Source organism: Tachyglossus aculeatus, chromosome X5 (assembly GCF_015852505.1).
Source record: "Tachyglossus aculeatus isolate mTacAcu1 chromosome X5, mTacAcu1.pri, whole genome shotgun sequence".
NCBI lineage: Eukaryota > Metazoa > Chordata > Mammalia > Monotremata > Tachyglossidae > Tachyglossus > Tachyglossus aculeatus.
Window position 1 is genome coordinate 2,951,297 of NC_052097.1, and position 18,136 is coordinate 2,969,432.

At 48.9% G+C, this 18,136-nt stretch overlaps 1 protein-coding gene across 3 annotated transcripts in view; it reads left to right on the forward strand.

Annotated features, from left to right (window-relative positions):
* The window catches only part of LOC119947589 (multifunctional protein ADE2), a 60,023-nt gene extending 47,835 nt beyond the window's left edge, over positions 1 to 12,188 (forward strand). For 2 of the 3 annotated variants that reach the window (XM_038769150.1, XM_038769148.1), the window contains 7 exons: positions 2,602 to 2,780; positions 3,222 to 3,401; positions 3,537 to 3,650; positions 5,469 to 5,552; positions 5,770 to 5,950; positions 7,042 to 7,200; positions 11,519 to 12,188. In XM_038769150.1, coding sequence (XP_038625078.1) covers positions 2,602 to 2,780; positions 3,222 to 3,401; positions 3,537 to 3,650; positions 5,469 to 5,552; positions 5,770 to 5,950; positions 7,042 to 7,200; positions 11,519 to 11,676 — 1,055 coding nt within the window. In that variant the 3' untranslated portion in view covers positions 11,677 to 12,188. The remainder of the gene's footprint in view (positions 1 to 2,601; positions 2,781 to 3,221; positions 3,402 to 3,536; positions 3,651 to 5,468; positions 5,553 to 5,769; positions 5,951 to 7,041; positions 7,201 to 11,518) is intronic. The other variant, XM_038769149.1, reaches the window with a different exon arrangement.
* The last annotated feature ends 5,948 nt before the right edge of the window (positions 12,189 to 18,136 follow it).

Genomic DNA, 18,136 nt, shown 5'->3' on the forward strand with positions numbered 1-18,136 from the left:
GTACAAAAGCAGGAGGGGAAAATGGGGAGAAATCTCCCCCTCCCAGCTGACCCTTCACTTAAAGAATACCCCGGTCCGGTGACGCTCAAAGGACTGCTCCAAAGCGCTCTTGACCCCGCTACCGTCCACACAGGGGTCTCCGCTTCTTCTCTGGGGACACACTGTTTGCAAACTTTGTCGCTATGGTGCTGTGGCTTGTTTGTTTGTAACAATGACACTGCACTGTTCCTGGATTTCATGCTCCAGAGGCCCAGGAAGGGTGCCTGGAATGGGGAGTCTCTGGGCTGGGGGAGTCATTCATTCATTGTCATACTTACTGAGTGCTTACTGTGTGCAGAGCATTGTACTAAGCGCTTAGAAAGTACAGTCCGGCGACAGATAGAGACAACCCCTACCCAACGATGGGCTAACGCTCTAGAAGGGGGAGACAGACAACAAACAAGTAGATAGACGTCAGTAGCATCAAATAGATAAATAAAATTATAGAATTATATGGGGGATCTCCCATGGCCACCCCCAAACCTCCAGACCTGCCCTTCCGACACCCCCTCCCCACCCCGGGCACGTTTACTCCCCCTCACCGCCAGTTCCAGCTGTAGACAGCATACACTGAAACATTATCTGTCAATCAACCACTGGTATTTGTTAAGCGCTTACTGGATGCAGAGCATCGTACTCAGAGCTTAATGAAGATTATGGTATTTGTTAAGTGCTTACTATGTGTCGAGCACTGTTCTAAGCACTGGGGTTGATACGAGCTAATCAGGTCGCACGGTCCTTGTCCCACATGAGGCACACAGTCTTAATCCCCATTTTAATCAATCGTATTTATTGAGCGCTTACTGTGTGCAGAGCACTGTACTAAGTGCTTGGGAAGTCCAAGTTGGCAACATATAGAGACAGTCCCTACCCAACAGTGGGCTCACAGTCTAAAAAGATGAGGTCACTAAGGCATCGAGAAGGGAAGTGACTTGCCCAGAGTCACACAGCAGACAAAAGGCAGAGCCGGGAGTAGAACCCAAATAAATCAGAGGAATTTTGTCCCTATTAAATGGCGTTTCACTAATCGTGCAGTATTGAGACAGAACATATTTTAATAAATCATCCCTCAAATAACTTTCTGAGCAACAAAACTGCCACTTCTCTCCCAGGGCAACCCTTAGCTCTTCCTTAGCAAATGTTTTTCTCGCCGCCCTGAGGAGCACAGAACTCAAAAGTCGTCGGTATAAATCTTGCGATTCCGTTTAAACTGGGAGGGAGGGGGCTTTTCCCCAGACACAAAGGATCACGTCTGCGGCGGAAACGTCCGGTGGGGCAGGAGCTGGCGTGTCCCGACGACTCTGGGCCAGCCTCACGGTCCCGCTGGCCAGCGTTGGGCTTAGGCGGGGTGGCTCCCGGCGAGCCAGTGAGTCGTGTTTGCCACGGTCCGGGATGCCGCCGGAGCCGGAAAAAATGAGCTCGCCCACCTGATGACTGTCTTGCGGTTTGGGATTCTAAATATGAAATCTCCCCCTGATTCCGTCCACAGTAAAAACAGCTAATATTTAAGGTCGCCCTCTTCTCTCCTCGCCTCCCCCTATTTCCTCCCCGGTACCTAGTCCCTTTCTCTTCGCTGATCCTCCATCCTGAACGCCCCAAAGTCACCAATGTTCCTTTAGCTGAGGGGAGTTGATGGGCATCTATCACAGCCCTAGAGGCCCGAAAATTGCCCCCCACAAATGTTAGAGTTTGGCACATAGTAAGGGCTTAGCAAATACCATCATTAATCAACCATTGCGATAGAATGCTAAACCAGTCAGTCACTGGGAGTTTTTTCAAGCTCCCATTGTGTGTAGATTAGCCCCCCACCCTGAAGATTTTGTATTGACCTCCCTAAGTCAAACAGTGGATTCCCTTCCAATCAAACAGTGGTATTTTTTGAGCTCTTACTAAGTGTAGAGCACTGTACTAAGGACTTGGAAGAACAGTGATTGGCACATAGTAAGTGCTTATCAAATACCATTATTATTATTATTATTATTATTATTACAGTCCTGCACCTTTCCAAGAATGTGGACAGGGAAGGTGCCCTCTTTCTATTTGGCTCTGGGTAGCAGACTGAGAAAGCTACTAGAAGGCTGCCGCAATGCCTAGAAACAGTGAGGTCTAGAGGAAAGAGCACGAACCTGGGAGACGGGGGACCTGGGTTCTAATCCTGGCTCTGCCACTTCATCATCAGTGGCGTTTATTGAGCCCTTACTAGGTGCAGAACACTGTACTAAGCACTTGAGAATTTGCTGAGAGACCTCGGGCAAGCCAATTAACATCTGTGCCACGGTTGCCCAAGATATAAAATTGGAATATAGATGGTGGGGCAGGGACTATCCGACTTGATTAACTTGTATCTGCCCTAGCGCTTAGTACAGTGCCTGCACCTAGTAAGTGCTTAATAAATGCCATTTAAAAAATAAAGACAAACACCTGACTCTTCTTCCTGGTGGGAGATAGAAGATGTGATTATGGAATTTTATTTTAAAAGCTACATGCAAAATGTGCTTTCACATTCTCCTTGTTTATAAAATGGAAACAAGAACCCAAACCCCTGGCATTTCTGTCATCTAGGGATCAAGACGGCCTTTACCAGGAAACACGGAGACACCGCCTTCGTCGCCCTCCAGTGCGAAATGATCCCAATCGAGTGGGTGTGCAGAAGGATAGCCACCGGCTCTTTTCTCAAAAGAAACCCCGGCGTCCAGGAAGGTTACCAGTTTTACCCACCGAAAGTGGAGCTGTTTTTCAAGGTAATTGGCTCTCCCGGAATAGCATTCGGGCCAACTTATAAGCTGACGTGACGGGAAGCTCAGATCATCCGTCTCCCGTGGTTTGAGTGGGAAGAGTTTTCATTCTAGACCGCAAGCTCGTGGGCAGAGAACGAGTCTGCCAGCTCTGTCGTAGCGTACTCTCCCAAGCGCTTAGTATTTTACTTGTACATATCTATTCTATTTTGTTAGTATGTTTGGTTTTGTCTCCCCCTTTTAGACTGTGAGCCCACTGTTGGGTAGGGACCGTCTCTATATGTTGCCAATTTGTACTTTTCAAGCGCTTAGTACAGTGCTCTGCACACAGTAAGCGCTCAATAAATACAATTGATGATGATGATGCTCTGATCGCAGTGAGCGCTCAATAAATACCAAGGATGATGATTCAGTTAAAAACCCCATATATTTTTCTGTCTTTCCTAGGATGACGCCAATAATGACCCCCAATGGTCTGAAGAGCAGCTGATTGCTTCCCAACTGACCTTTGCCGGCCTGACAATCGGCCAGACTGAAGTGGACATCATGAGCCACGCGACCCAGGCGATCTTTGAGATCCTGGAGAAGTCCTGGTTGCCCCAGAACTGCACGCTGGTGGACATGAAGGTCCGAGGAGCTGAGAAAGGGAGAGAGGAGGGAGGCGGGAGATGGTGGCTTGGGATGTTAGGGGTGGCAGGGCTGACTGTGGGGTGGGGATCCATGTGGGTGTGTTGAGTCCCACTTTTGTTTTTCGGCCCCCAGATTGAATTTGGTGTCAGCGTGTCCACCAGAGAGATCGTTCTGGCCGATGTGATCGACAACGATTCCTGGAGGCTCTGGCCGTCGGGAGACCGGAGCCAGCAGAAGGACAAGCAGGTGGGAGGCGGTGTGGCCGAGTGGGAAGACCACGGGCCTGGGGGTCGGAGGACCTGGCTTCTAATCCCAGCTCCGCCACTTGTCTGCTGTGTGACCTGGGGCCAGTTGCTTAGTTGTCTGTACCTCAGCTACCTCATCTGTAAAATGGGGATCGAGACCACGAGCCCCATGTGGGACTGGGACTCTGTCCAACCTCATTAACTTGTATCTACCCCAGTGCTTTGAACAGTGTCTGGTACATTGTAGGTGCTTAAACACCATAATTATTATTCTCTGTGCCTGTTACCTCATCTGTAAAACGGCAATTCAATATCTGCTGTTCGTCCTACTTAGACCTGAACCTTGGTAACTTAGGTCCTACTTAGACCTGCACATAGTAAGCGCTCAATAAATACGATTGATGGTGATGATGAACCTGGTGTGAGAGACACACTGTGTCCAACCGGATTTGTCTCACATCTCTCCCCCTTCTAGACTGTGAACCCATTGTTGGGTAGGGACCGTCTCTATATGTTGCCAACTTGGACTTCCCAAGCGCTCAGTACAGTGCTCTGCACACAGTAAGCGCTCAATAAATACGATTGAATGAATGAATGAATCTACCCCAGCACTTAGTATAGTACCTAGCATATAGTAAGCACTTAATAAATGCCATTAAAAAAAAAAGAGTAGATGGGTCCTCCTGTTTCTAGTTTCAGCCGGATGTGGGTGCGGGGGGAGGTGAGAATGGGGTTCCTAAAAGATCCATCCCCAGGGTGTTAAAAGTTGGAAAATGTCTTTATCGAAGGTGGGGGTTGCCCTAGCAAAATGACAAACTGAGGTGTAAATGGACATCGCCTTGGCTGTGGCCACCCTTCCGTCCCTATTCCTGCTCCGTCCCACCCTTGTTAAGTGTCAGAGTCTGCCTCTGAGCTAGAGCTAAAGCTCCTCGAGGGCAGGGTTCTACTCTTCTTACTCTACTGTCCTCTCCCAAGTGCTGGGAGTCCCCACCTCGTGTTGGTCCATTCGCTCTCGGCCTGCTGGTCAGTCAGTCGTGTTTATTGAGCGCTTACTGTGTGCAGAGCGCTGTGCTAAACGCTTGGGAGAGTACAATGAAACAGACACATGGCCTGCCCACAAGGAGCTTACAGTCTAGAGGGGGAGACAGACATTAATAGAAATAAATGACGGATACGGTCAGGTGGGGCTGGGAGCGGGGATGAATAAGAGGGAGCAAGTCAGGGTGACAGAAGGGAGTGGGAGAGGAGGAAAGGAGGACTTAGGGAAGGCCTCTTGGAAGAGATTTTATTTTATTTTTCAATCGTATTTATTGAGCGCTTACTGTGTGCAGAGCACTGTACTAATCAATCAATCAATCAATCGTATTTATTGAGCGCTTACTATGTGCAGAGCACTGTACTAAGTGCTTGGGAAGTCCAAGTTGGCAACATATAGAGACGGTCCCTACCCAACAGTGGGCTCACAGTCTAGAAGGGGGAGACAGACAACAAAACAAAACATATTAACAAAATAAAAGAAATAGAATAAATATGTACAAGTAAATAAATAGAGTAATAAATACGTACAAACATACATATATACAGGTGCTGTGGGGAGGGGAAGGAGGTAAGGCGGGGGGGGAGATGTGCAAAGGGGAGAGTAATTCTCATTCAATCGTATTGAGCGCTTAATGTGTGCAGAGCACTGTACTAAGCGCTTGGGAGAGTACAAAATAACAGTAAACAGACACATGCCCTGAGCAGGGGGTGGCAGCCAGCCTCCGCGGGACACGGGACGAGGAGTAACCATAGTGGGCGGCTCCTTGGCTGTATTTTTCAGTCTTACCGGGACCTCAAGGAAGTGACCCCCGAAGGCCTGCAGATGGTGAAGAAGAACTTCGAGTGGGTTGCGGAGAGGGTGGAGGTAAACGTGGCTTTTCCCTCCGGGTCCGTACCGCTCCACCATCTCCGGGGGGGCTGAGGGAGGCTTCTGGAAAGAAAGAAGAAATCCCAGCCCGCTTTGTGACGGTCCTCTGAGGTCCCACAGTAGGTGGGAGTGGGGAGAGGGGGCTTTTACCGTCCACTGACCTTTTCCCCCTTTTCCCCACATTTAAACGCGCATCTCGCTACGTGTTCCCCAGCTGCTTCTGAAATCGGACAGCCGCGGCAGGGTGGTGGTGCTGATGGGCTCCACTTCCGACCTCGCTCACTGCGAAAAGATCCGGAAGGCCTGCGGACACTTCGGCATCCCCTGCCAACTTCGAGTCACGTCTGCCCATAAGGGGCCCGACGAGACGCTGAGGATCAAGGCCGAGTATGAAGGTGGCAGAGTTCTATTTTTTTATCATTATCATCATTATTCTCGTCTTTTATTTTTTTTAATGGCACTTGTTAAGCACTAGACTATGCTGGGGTAGACACAAGCCCATCAGGATGGACACTGTCTGTGTCCCACGTCGGGCTCCCGGTCTTATTCCCCGTTTTACGAATGAGGGAACTGAAGCCCAGAGAAGTGAAGTGACTTACCCAAGGTCACGCAGCAGACTGGTGGCGGAGTCGGGATTAGGATCCCAGGCCCGGGCTCTTTCCATTAGGCCACGCTGCCTCTCTGACGTCTCGTTAAAGAATTGTTCGCAATGCGGGACGTTTTCATCCTGGGTTGTACAAATTTCGGTGGCCCTCTGTATTTCCGGGAAAATGGGAAAAGATGATCATGCAGTCATGTAAGTGCTACCAAATGGGTTTCCTCCGCCTCTCACCTTGGTTCTGGGAGTGGGGTTCCAGTGAGAGGGGTAGTAGTACCTACTAAGCTCCTACTGTGTACTGAGCACCCTACTAAAGCACTGGGGAGAAAAATACGTGAGTGAATCTGAGGCATTCATTCATGTTAGTATGCTTGGTTTTGTTCTCTGTCTCCCCCTTTTAGACTGTGAGCCCACTGTTGGGTAGGGACTGTCTCTAGATGTTGCCAACTTGGACTTCCCAAGCGCTTAGTACAGTGCTCTGCACACGGTAAGCGCTCAATAAATGCGATTGATGATGATTGAGCGCTTACTGTGTGCAGAGCACTGTACAAAGCGCTTGGGAGGGTGGAATAGAAAAATATAACAGACAGGTGGGGTGGAGGGCAGTCAGGCTCAAGGCGATTGATTCCGCCGTCCTCCCGATCGTGTTCTTGGCAAGGGGACCCCGGGATTTGGGCCGAGCTGGTAGTGGGGTTCATTCATCCATTCGGTCGAATGTATTGAGCGCTTACCGTGTACATAGCACTGTACTAAGTGCTTGAGAGAGGACAGTGTAACCACAAACAGACACAGTCCCTGCCCGCAACGAGCTGACAGTTTAGAGGTGTGGTCTTGGGGGTGGAGGAGTGTTGGGGTCCCTGTCTAACCTCGTTCTCCTCTTCCGTGCAGGAGACGGGGTGCCCACCGTGTTTGTGGCCGTGGCGGGGCGGAGCAACGGTTTGGGACCCGTGATGGCCGGCAACACCGCCTACCCGGTGGTCAACTGTCCTCCGCTCACAGCCGACTGGGGGGCCCAGGACGTCTGGTCTTCCCTCCGGTTGCCCAGTGGTAAGAATAATCAATCAATCAATCAATCGTATTTATTGAGCGCTTACTATGTGCAGAGCACTGTACTAAGCGCTTGGGAAGTACAAAGTGGCAACACATAGAGACAGTCCCTACCCAACAGTGGGCTCACAGTCTAAAAGGGGGAGACAGAGAACAGAACCAAACATACCAACAAAATAAAATAAATAGGATAGAAATGTACAAGTAAAATAAATAAATAAATAAAATAAATAAATAAATAAATAAATGGAGTAATAAATATGTACAATAATAGTAATAATAATATAATATAATATAATATATTATTATAATATTATAATAATATAATAATATTATAATAATAATAATAATAATAACAATTATAGTCCTTGTTAAGCCGCTCTCTATGTGCCAAGCGCTGTTCTCCCCCTTTTAGACCGTGAGCCCACTGTTGGGTAGGGACTGTCTCTATATGTTGCCAATTTGTACTTCCCAAGCGCTTAGTACAGTGCTCTGCACATAGTAAGCGCTCAATAAATACGATTGAGGATGTTCTAAGTGCTGGCGTACATACCAGTTAATCAGGTTGGGCCCAGTCCCTGTCCCACGTGGGGCTCACGCTCATCCCCATTTCCCAGCTGAGGTAGCCGAGGCCCAGAGAAGTGACTTGCCCAAGGTCACACAGGAGACGTGGGGGAGCCGGGATTAGAACCCGGGTCCTTCTGACCCCCAGGCTCTACCCACTAAAAGCCGCGCTGCTTCTCCAGAGTAACCGGCCATCGTGAATCACAAGGCCGGTCTTGCAGGAACGTTAACTCGTTGTGAAACTGCGTTTGTCGTTGGGGCGATGAACTTCCTTCTTTCTCAGAAGCAGATTTATTTGACCCCCGTGGCCTGGAAGAGAGGATCGGCCAGTCATTCGGTCGTATTTACTGAGCGCTTGCCGTGTGCAGAGCACTGTACTGAGCGCTTGGGAGAATCCGGGGGAGGGTAGGGTCCTCTACCTGAAAGTTTCCCGGGGGGGGGGGTGGTCTGGGCATGAAGGCTAGTGGAGCGTGGGCGGCTTCTGCCCCAGGGAGTTGGGGCAACTTGGGGAGCGTCGAGTCACCACCAGAACGAGAACAGGCAGACATAACGGCTCCACTCCTGAGTCCCAGGGCGAGAACCACCAGGTCTGTCTGCTTCTGCCACCCGCCTACCCCATCTCTCTAATCCCAGCTCCGCCACTTCATCATCATCATCATCATCATCAATCGTATTTATTGAGCGCTTACTGTGTGCAGAGCACTGTACCAAGCGCTTGGGAAGTACAAGTTGGCAACATCTAGAGACAGTCCTAATAATGATAGTATTTATTAAGCGCTTACTGTGTGCAAGGCCCTGTTCTAAGCGCTGGGGAGGGTCCAAGGGAAGCAGCGTGGCTCAGTGGAAAGAGCCTGGGCTTTGGAGTCAGAGGTCATGGGTTCGAGTCCCGGCTCCGCCACAAGTCTGCTGTGTGACCTTGGGCAAGTCACTTCACTTCTCTGAGCCTCAAATTACCTCATCGGTAAAAATGGGGGTTAAGACTGTGAGCCCCACGTGGGACAACTTGATCACACTGTATCCCCCCAGCGCTTAGAACAGTGCTTTGCACATAGTAAGCACTTAACAAATTTTTTTTAACTAGAGAAGCAGCGTGGCTCAGTGGAAAGAGCCCGGGCTTTGGAGTCAGAGGTCATGGGTTCGAATCCCAGCTCCGCCACATGTCTGCTGTGTGACCTTGGGCAAGTCATTTAACTTCTCTGAGCCTCAGTTTCCTCATCTCTAAAATGGGGATGAAGACTGTGAGCCGCATGTGGGACAACCTGATCACCTTGTATCCCCCCCAGTGCTTAGAACAGTGCTTTGCACGTAGTAAGCGCTTAATAAATGCCCTTATTATTATTATTATTACAAGGGATCAGGCTGTCCCACAGAGGGCTCACAGTCTTCATCCCCATTTGACAGATGAGGTCCCTGAGGCCCAGAGAAGTGAAGTGACTTGCCCACAGTCACACAGCTAGCAATTGGCGGAGTCGGGATTTGAACCCATGACCTCTGACTCCCAAGCCCTTGCTCTTTCCACTGAGCCACGCTGCTTCTCCAAAGTAACCGGCCATCCTGAATCACTTGTCTGCCGAGTGACCTTGGGCAAGTTACTTCACTTCCCCGTGCCTCAGTTCCTCATTTGTAAAATGGGCGTTAAGACTGCAAGCCCCATGTGGGACAGAGACTGTGTCCAACTGTATCGGTAAATACGATTGATGATGATGATGATCAGCTTGTATCAACCCCAGTGCTTAGAACTGAGCGTGACACTTCATGAGTACTGAACAGATACTATATTAATATCTTCCCAAATGAGGCAAGTCTGCTTTTTTTAAAGGTATTTAAGCGCTTCTTATTGTGGTAGGGACTGTAATAATTATAATTTTGGTATTTGTTAAGCGTTAGTATGTGCAAAGCGCTGTTCTAAGCGCTGGGGAGGATACAAGGTGATCAGGTTGTCCCATGTGGGGCTCACAATCTTAATCCCCACTTTGCGGTAACAGGCACAGAGAAGTTAAGTGACCTGCCCAAAGTCACACAGCTGACAGGCAGCGGAGCCGAAATTTGAACCCATGACCTCTGACTCCCAAGCCCGTGCTCTTTCCACTGAGCCACGCTGCTTCTCTGAGACTGTACTAAGCGCTGAGATAGATACAAGTTAATTAGGTTGGACACAGTCCCGTGTGCCACATGGGGCTCACCTTCTTAATCCCCATTATACAGATGAATAATAATTGTGGTATTTAAGCGCTCACTACGTTTCAGGCACTGTACTGAGCACTGGGGTAGGTGCAAGCTAATCACAGTCAATCAGTCGTATTTATTGAGCGCTTACTGTGTGCAGAGCACTGTACTAAGCGCTTGGGAAGTACAAGTTGGCAACATATAGAGACAGTCCCTACCCGACAGTCTAGAAGGGGGAGACAGAGAACAAAACCAAACATATTAACAAAATAAAATAAATAGAATAGATATGTACAAGTAAAATAGAGTAATAAATATGTACAAACATATATACAGGTGCTGTGGGGAAGGGAAGGAGGTAAGACGGGGGGATGCAGGGGGGAGAGGAAGGAGGGGGCTCAGTCTGGGAAGGCCTCCTGGAGGAGGTGAGCTCCATCCCACAGTCTTAATCCCCAATTTACAGACGAGGGAACTGAGATCCGGAGAAGTAGAGTGGCTTGCCCAGGGTCACCCAGCAGAGAAGTGGCGGAGCTGGGATTTGAACCCAAGTCCTCCTGACTCCTAGGCCATGGGCACTGAGAAGCCATGGGATTCGGCCAAGGTCCTACAGCAGACAGGCGGAGGAGCCGGGATTAGAACCAGGGACTTGCAAGCCCGGGCTCTATCAATCAATCAATCAGTCGTATTTATTGAGCGCTTACTGTGTGCAGAGCACTGTACTGAGCGCTTGGGAACCAATCAGTCAATCAATCGTATTTATTGAGCGCTTACTATGTGCAGAGCACTGTACTAAGCGCTTGGGAAGTACAAATTGGCAACACATAGAGACAGTCCCTACCCAACAGTGGGCTCACAGTCTAAAAGGGGGAGACAGAGAACAGAGCCAAACATACCAACAAAATAAAATAAATAGGATAGAAATGTACAAGTAAAATAAATAAATAGAGTAATAAATATGTACAACCATATATACAGGTGCTGTGGGGAAGGGAAGGAGGTAAGATGGGGGGGTGGAGAGGGGGACGAGGGGGAGAGGAAGGAAGGGGCTCAGTCTGGGAAGGCCTCCTGGAGGAGGTGAGCTCTCAGCAGGGCCTTGAAGGGAGGAAGAGAGCTAGCTTGGCGGAGGGGCAGAGGGAGGGCATTCCAGGCCCGGGGGATGACGTGGGCCGGGGGTCGACGGCAGGACAGGCGAGAACGTGGTATGGTGAGGAGATTGGCGGCGGAGGAGCAGAGGGTGCGGGCTGGGCAGTAGAAGGAGAGAAGGGAGGTGAGGTCGGAGGGGGCGAGGTGATGGAGAGCCTTGAAGCCCAGGGTGAGGAGTTTCTGCCTGATGCACAGATTGATCGGTAGCCATTGGAGGTTTTTGAGGAGGGGAGTAATATGCCCAGAGCGTTTCTGGACAAAGATAATCCGGGCAGCAGCATGAAGTATGGATTGAAGTGGAGAGAGACAAGAGGATGGGAGATCAGAGAGAAGGCTGGTGCAGTAGTCCAGCCGGGAAGTACAAGTTGGCGTACTATCCGTTAGGCCACGCTGCCTGGAAAGCCAGATCCCCCCATCCTGAAGCTGGCTCTCTGCCCCTCCGCAGGTGTCGGTTGCCCGACCATCCTGGCCGCAGAGGGGGCCGCCCAGTTCGCAGCCCAGGTCTTGGGGCTGCACAACCACCTGGTCTGGGCCAAGCTCCGAGCCAGCCTGCTGAACACCTGGATCGCCCTGAAGAAGGCCGACAAGGACCTCCGCACCTGAAGCCGCCGGGGGAAACGCGCTCCGGCATCCCAGCGGCCGAGTAAAAGATGCAGGCTACCGTACGAGAAATAAAAGCTTACCTCCGCGTTGCGGGCAGGGAACGCGTCCATCCCGTTGTATTATCCTCTCGTAAGCGCTCGATAAATGCGACTGATCGACAGACGGACCTCTGGGATTTGGGGGGCCGGCAGATGCTCTGGGGGATTCCTGTGTCTTCGGGAATCCCAATGTGCTGGAAGTGCGGTCATCCTGACGGGACAAATCCCCGGAGGTGGGTCTTGATGGGGGGGGCGGGTACTGTCACGCGTTCGGCACGTTGTATGCCAGGGCCGGGGCCGAGTGCCAGCCCCGTCACAGGGTACGGCTGGTAGGGTGGCATTCCTGAGCTTCCAGCCTCCCAAGTGCTAAGCCTCAGGCCTGGACAGATGGGGCTGCCGCGGCCCGCTTTCCAGGGATTAGTTCTGCTATGGCGCTGCCCGCTTATTTGGGAAGCAGTGCGGCCTAGTAATAATAATAATAATGGCATTATTAAGCGCTTACTACGTGCAGCGCACTGTTCTAAGCGCCGGGGAGGTTACAAGGTGATCAGGCTGTCCCACGGGTGGGCTCACAGTCTTCATCCCCGTTTTACAGATGAGGGAACTGAGGCCCAGAGACGTTAAGTGACTTTGCCCAAAGTCACACAGCTGACAGTTGGCCGAGTGGGGATTTGAACCCATGACCTCTGACTCCAAAGTCCGGGCTCTTTCCACTGAGCCTCGCTGCTTCTCTCTAGTTTTAGCTGGGTTGATAATGATAATTGTGGTATTTGTTAAGTGCCTACTATGTGCCAGGCACTGTAGTAAATCTATCCTGGCTCTGCCACTTTCTTCTCTGGGCAAGTCACTTCACTTTAGACTGTGAGCCCACTGTTGGGTAGGGACTGTCTCTATATGTTGCCAACTTGTACTTCCCAAGCGCTTAGTACAGTGCTCTGCACACAGTAAGCGCCCAATAAATACGATTGATGATTGATTGATTCTCTGGGCCTCAGTTTCCTCAGCTGTAAAATGAAGACTCAGTACCCGTTCTCCCAATTAGACTGTGAGTCCCAGGTGGGACACGGACTTCACCTGACCTGATTATCACATATCTACCCCAGCGCTTGACACATAGTAAGCGTTTATTTTGAATAAGGGACGGATACCATCGCTGTGACCCCCAAACTGAAGTGGTCTGTTCAGGAAGGGGAGTGGAGGGTCCGTTGGCCAGCAGCTCCTTGACTAGCTCCCCCCCCCCCCCTTTTTTTTTTTTTAGTTACGGTATTAAGCACCAGGCACTGTAATAATTTTACTGTTGTAATTTAACTCTAGGACAAAGCGCTGCAGTGACGTACTAAGTCTTCAGCGGGCTAGGAAAGTTACAGCACACAAGGTGAAATGTTCAGTGTCAGCAATTCACCGAGGGGGATGATCCATTTACCCTCCAGTAAACTCAAGGTTACCACACGACAGCTTTCCTAGATGAAATCCTACACGTAGCCTATCAATCAATCAATCAATGGCCTACTAGGTTTCAATCTCAGCTGGACGCTGGTTGGATTGGTTAGCTGATTAATAATAATTATGGTGGCGCTCAGCATTGGCCTAGGGAGAAGATAATCCAATTATACCATCTCAGCTCCCTATGGAGCTCACGATATATTTTGTTTGTAAATGTGCCCAGCTGAAGGGCATTTATCTATAACCAACATATCTGATGACTATCGGGGCTGTGGACAACTCCCCTCTGGACTGTAAGCTCCTTGTGGGCAGGGAACGTGTCCACCAACTCTTGCTGTGATGCCCTTTTACTTGTTTTTTGATGTCTGTCTTCCCCCCTTCTAGACTGTGAGCCCTTTGTGGGCAAGGACTGTCTCTATTTGTTGCTGAATTGTACTTTCTTTCCAAGTGCTTAGTACAGTGCTCTGCACAGTAAGCGCTCAATAAATATGAGTGAATGAATATTCTCCCAAGCACTTAATACAAAGTGCTTACTAAATAATGATGGCATTTATTAAGCGCTTACTACGTGCAAAGCACTGTTCTAAGCGCTGGGGGAGATACAAGGTGATCGGATTGTCCCACGGGGGGCTCACAGTCTTCATCCCCATTTTACAGATGAGGGAACTGAGGCCCAGAGAAGTGAAGTGACTTGCCCAAAGTCACACAGCTTACAAGTGGCAGAGTCAGGATTTGAACCCGTGACTTCTGACTCCAAAGCCTGGGCTCTTTCCATTGAGCCACGCTGCTTCTCTTAATACCACTAAATACCACTGAATGATTGTGCGCCCCCCCCCCCCCACATCATTCCCCTTTTCATTCATTCATTCAGTCGTATTTATTGAGCACTTACTGTGTGCAGAGCACTGTACTAAGCGCTTGGGAAGTACAAGTTGCAAAAACTGGGTCATGGTATCATTGTAAACTAGTGTCTTGGAGAGTTGAAAAGAAGCAGCGTGTCAGTGGAAAGATCACAGGTTTAGGAGTCAGAGGACATGGGTTCTAATCTCAGCTCCGCCACTTGTCTGCTGTGTGGCCTTGGGCAAAGCCACTTAACTTCTCTGTGCCTCAGTTACCTCATCTGTAAAATGGGGATTAAGACCTACGTGGGACAACCTCAGAACAGTGCTCAGCACATAGTAAGCGCTTATATACCGTCATTCTCAGAGAGGCAGCTGGTCTAGTTGCTTGAATCCGGACCCGGGAGTCAGAAGGTCTTGGGTTCTAATTCCGCTCTGCCACTTGTCTTCTGTGGGACCTTGGGCAAGTCCCTTCACTTCTCTAGGCCTCAGTTCCCTCGTCTGTAAAATGGAGATTGAGATCGTGAGCCCACATGGAGCAGGGATTGTGTCCAACCTAATTTGCCTGTATCCTCCCCAGTGCTTAGTACAGTGCCTGGCACACAGTAGGCGCTTAACGAATACCACAATTATTGTTATGGTAATATAATAATATAATTATAATAATGGTGGTATTTGTTAAGTGCTTATTATGTGCCAAAAGCACTGGGGTAGCTACAAAGTAATCAGGTCAGACACAGCTGCTTGTCAATCATAAGAGCACAAAGTCAGCTGACTGGTCATTCTGAAATCTACCTTTGCAAAATTATAGCTCCATTCACACTCTCATTCATTCGATCGTACAAAAGCGCTTACTGCATGCAGAGCACTGTACTAAGCGCTCAATAACGGTATGAGAGTATGTTATGTTACCAGCTTGTACTTCCCAAGCGCTTAGTACAGTGTTCTGCACCCAGTAAGCGCTCAATAAATACGATTGATGATGATGATGAGAGTTTCAGTTAAAAAACTGGCAAGTCACTATGTATTAAGCACCTGTCCGTCGTATTTATTAAGGGCTTACTGTGCGCTGAGCACTGTACTCAGCGCTTGGGAGAGTACAATGCAACCAATATAAAACAGACACATTCCCCGTCCACAAAGGGCTTCCAGTCTAGCACTTGGGGGAAGGCACCAGAAGTAGTAATAATAATAATAATGGCATTTGTTAAGCACTTACTATGTGCAAAGCACTGTTGTAAGCGCTGGGGAGGATACAAGTTGATCAGATTGATGTGGGGTTCACAGTCTTCATCCCCATTTTACAGATGAGGTAGCTGAGGCACAGAGAAGTGCTTAGAACAGTGCTTTGCATATAGTAAGCGCTTAGTAAATGCCATCATTATTATGATCAAGTGACCTGCCCAAAATCAAACAGCCGACAGTTGGCAGAGCCGGGATTTGAACCTGTGACCTCTGACTCCCAAGCCCGGGCTCTTTCCATTGAGCCACGCTGCTTCTCAAGTAATAGGCCTGATAGAGAAGCGGCGAGGCTCAGTGGAAAGAGCCCGGGCTTGGGACTCAGAGGTAGTGGGTTCGAATCCCGGCTCCGCCACATGCCTGCTGCGTGACCTTCGGCAAGTCACTTCGCTTCTCTGAGCCTCCGTTCCCTCATCTGTAAAATGGGGATTAAGGCTGTGAGCCCTGCGCGGGACAACCTGATCACCTTGTATCCCCCAAACGGCACATAGTAAGTGCTTAACAAATGCCATCATAATTATTATCCCTGCCCTAAGGGAGTTTACAGTCTGAGAATCCTGTGGGAAAGCCCCTTTTTTTAATCTCTGGAGAAATTTGATATTCGAAGTGTACCATGTTAATCATATTGATCCCTGGGGTTTGTTCACGACTAGCACCTTGAGTGGGAGAAATTTTTTAAAGAGGAATCCCCTTCTGCTCAGTGGAATCTGTACCCCCTTTTAACACCCTGATTCAGCCCCTTAAGGCCCGGCTTTAAACTGATTTTCTGTTCGGCAGCATTCCTCCTGCCCACCCTTTCTCGCATAGTAGTTCACGAACCGGTGTCATCTTGGTGATGAAGGAGCAATACCATGGCCTATGGGTAGAGCACACGCCTGGGAGTCCTCCTAATCCCTGCTCTGCCACTTGTCCGCTGTGTGACCTTGGGCAAGTCATTCACTTCTCCGTGCCTCAGTTACCTCACCTGTAAAATGGGGGTGAAGGCTGTGAGCATTCTGAGAGGGGCTGTGTCCAACCCGATTATCTTGTACTTTACCCTAGTGCTTAGAGGAGTGCCTGGCGCATAGTAAGCACAGTTATGAGAAGTAGTACAAGTAAGCTATAATCAATCAATCGTATTTATTGAGCGCTTTCTGTGTGCAGAGCACTGTACTAAGCGCTTGGGAAGTACAAGTTGGCAACATATAGAGACGGTCCCTACCCAACAGTGGGCTCACAGTCTAATGCTGGTTCCTCCGCCTAGTATTTCTGCCTCCCAGCAGAACCACCTGCGATGGACACAGGGATTGAACTCCAATTATGTCTTGAGTGGCCAGACAGAGGTCCTTTTAAGAAGTACATATTTACTATTCTATTTATTTTGTTAATGAGGTGCATTTTTAGACTTGTGAGCCCACTGTTGGGTAGGGACTGTCTCTATATGTTGCCGATTTGTACTTCCCAAGCGCTTAGTACAGTGCTCTGCACATAGTAAGCGCTCAATAAATACGATTGATGATGAGGATTTAGCTTTAATTCTATTTATTCTGACGATTTGACACCTGTCCACATGGTTTGTTTTGTTGTCCGTCTCCCCCCTTCTAGACTGCGAGCCCGTTGTTGGGTAGGGACCGTCTCTATATGTCGCCAACTTGCACTTCCCAAGCGCTTAGTACAGTGCTCTGCACACAGTAAGTGCTCAATAAATACGATTGGATGAATGAATGAAAAGTAACCATCAGGAGCCAAGTGGCCCTCAGCTGCTGATTCCTCCTACCCCACCTGTTGGCCTTAATTAATCAATCAATCAATCATATTTATTGAGTGCTTACTGTGTGCAGAGCACTGTACTAAGCGCTTGGGAAGTACAAGTTGGCAACATATAGAGACAGTCCCTACCCAACAGTGGGCTCACAGTCTAAAAATTATTATTAAAAATAATTAATTTTTAATTATTTTTTAATAATTTAGTCAGCTAAAGATAATTAGCTGACTGACCTGTAACTCTCATTATCTGTTCATCTACCTGGGAATGTATGATTGTTTCTCCTACTAAATGGATTTTAGTGAACTCAATAAAGTCCATAAATTAATTCCCTATGCCTCTCTCCTGTCCTTTGTCAGCCAAACTCAAGGCTGCTGATTGTGGAATCCTTGCAACAGCTCATACTTTGTTTTGGGGGGTTTTTTTAGTGGTGTTCGTTAAGCGCTTACTACGTGCCAGGCACTTTACTAAGCGCTGGGGTAGGTGCAAGGTAATCAGGTTCGACACAGTCTATGTTCTACGTGGGGTTCACAGTCTTAATCCCCATTTTAGAGATGAGGTTACAGAAACAGAGAGGTGAAGCGACCTGCCCAATGTCACATAGCAGATAAGTGGATTTATAATAATAATAATGGTATTGTTAAGCGCTTACTATGTGCCAAGCACTGTTCTAAGCGCTGGGGGAGACAAGGTAATCAGTTTGTCCCTCGTGGGGCTGTCTTCTATATGTTGCCAACTTGTACTTCCCAAGTGCTTAGTACAGTGCTCTGCACACGGTAAGCGCTCAATAAATACGACTGAGTGAATGAATGAATCCCCATTTTACAGATGAGGTAACAGAGGTACAGGGAAGTGAAGTGCCTTGCCCAAAGTCACACAACTAACAAGTGACGGGGCTGGAATTAGAACCCACGACCTCTGACTCCCAAGCCCGTGCTCCTTCCACTGAGCCACGCTGCTTCTCTCAGGGGCTATGGGCTATTCGATCGTATTTATTGAGCGCTTACTGTGTGCAGAGCACTGTACTAAGCGCTTGGGAAGGATACCCTCTCCCAACACATCTCACAACCCAGTCATCTGCCTGCTTTTCTCATTTTGCAGAGAAACTGACTTGAGGCCCAATTAAATCTTGTTTGTTGGTAGACTTAGTTATATTT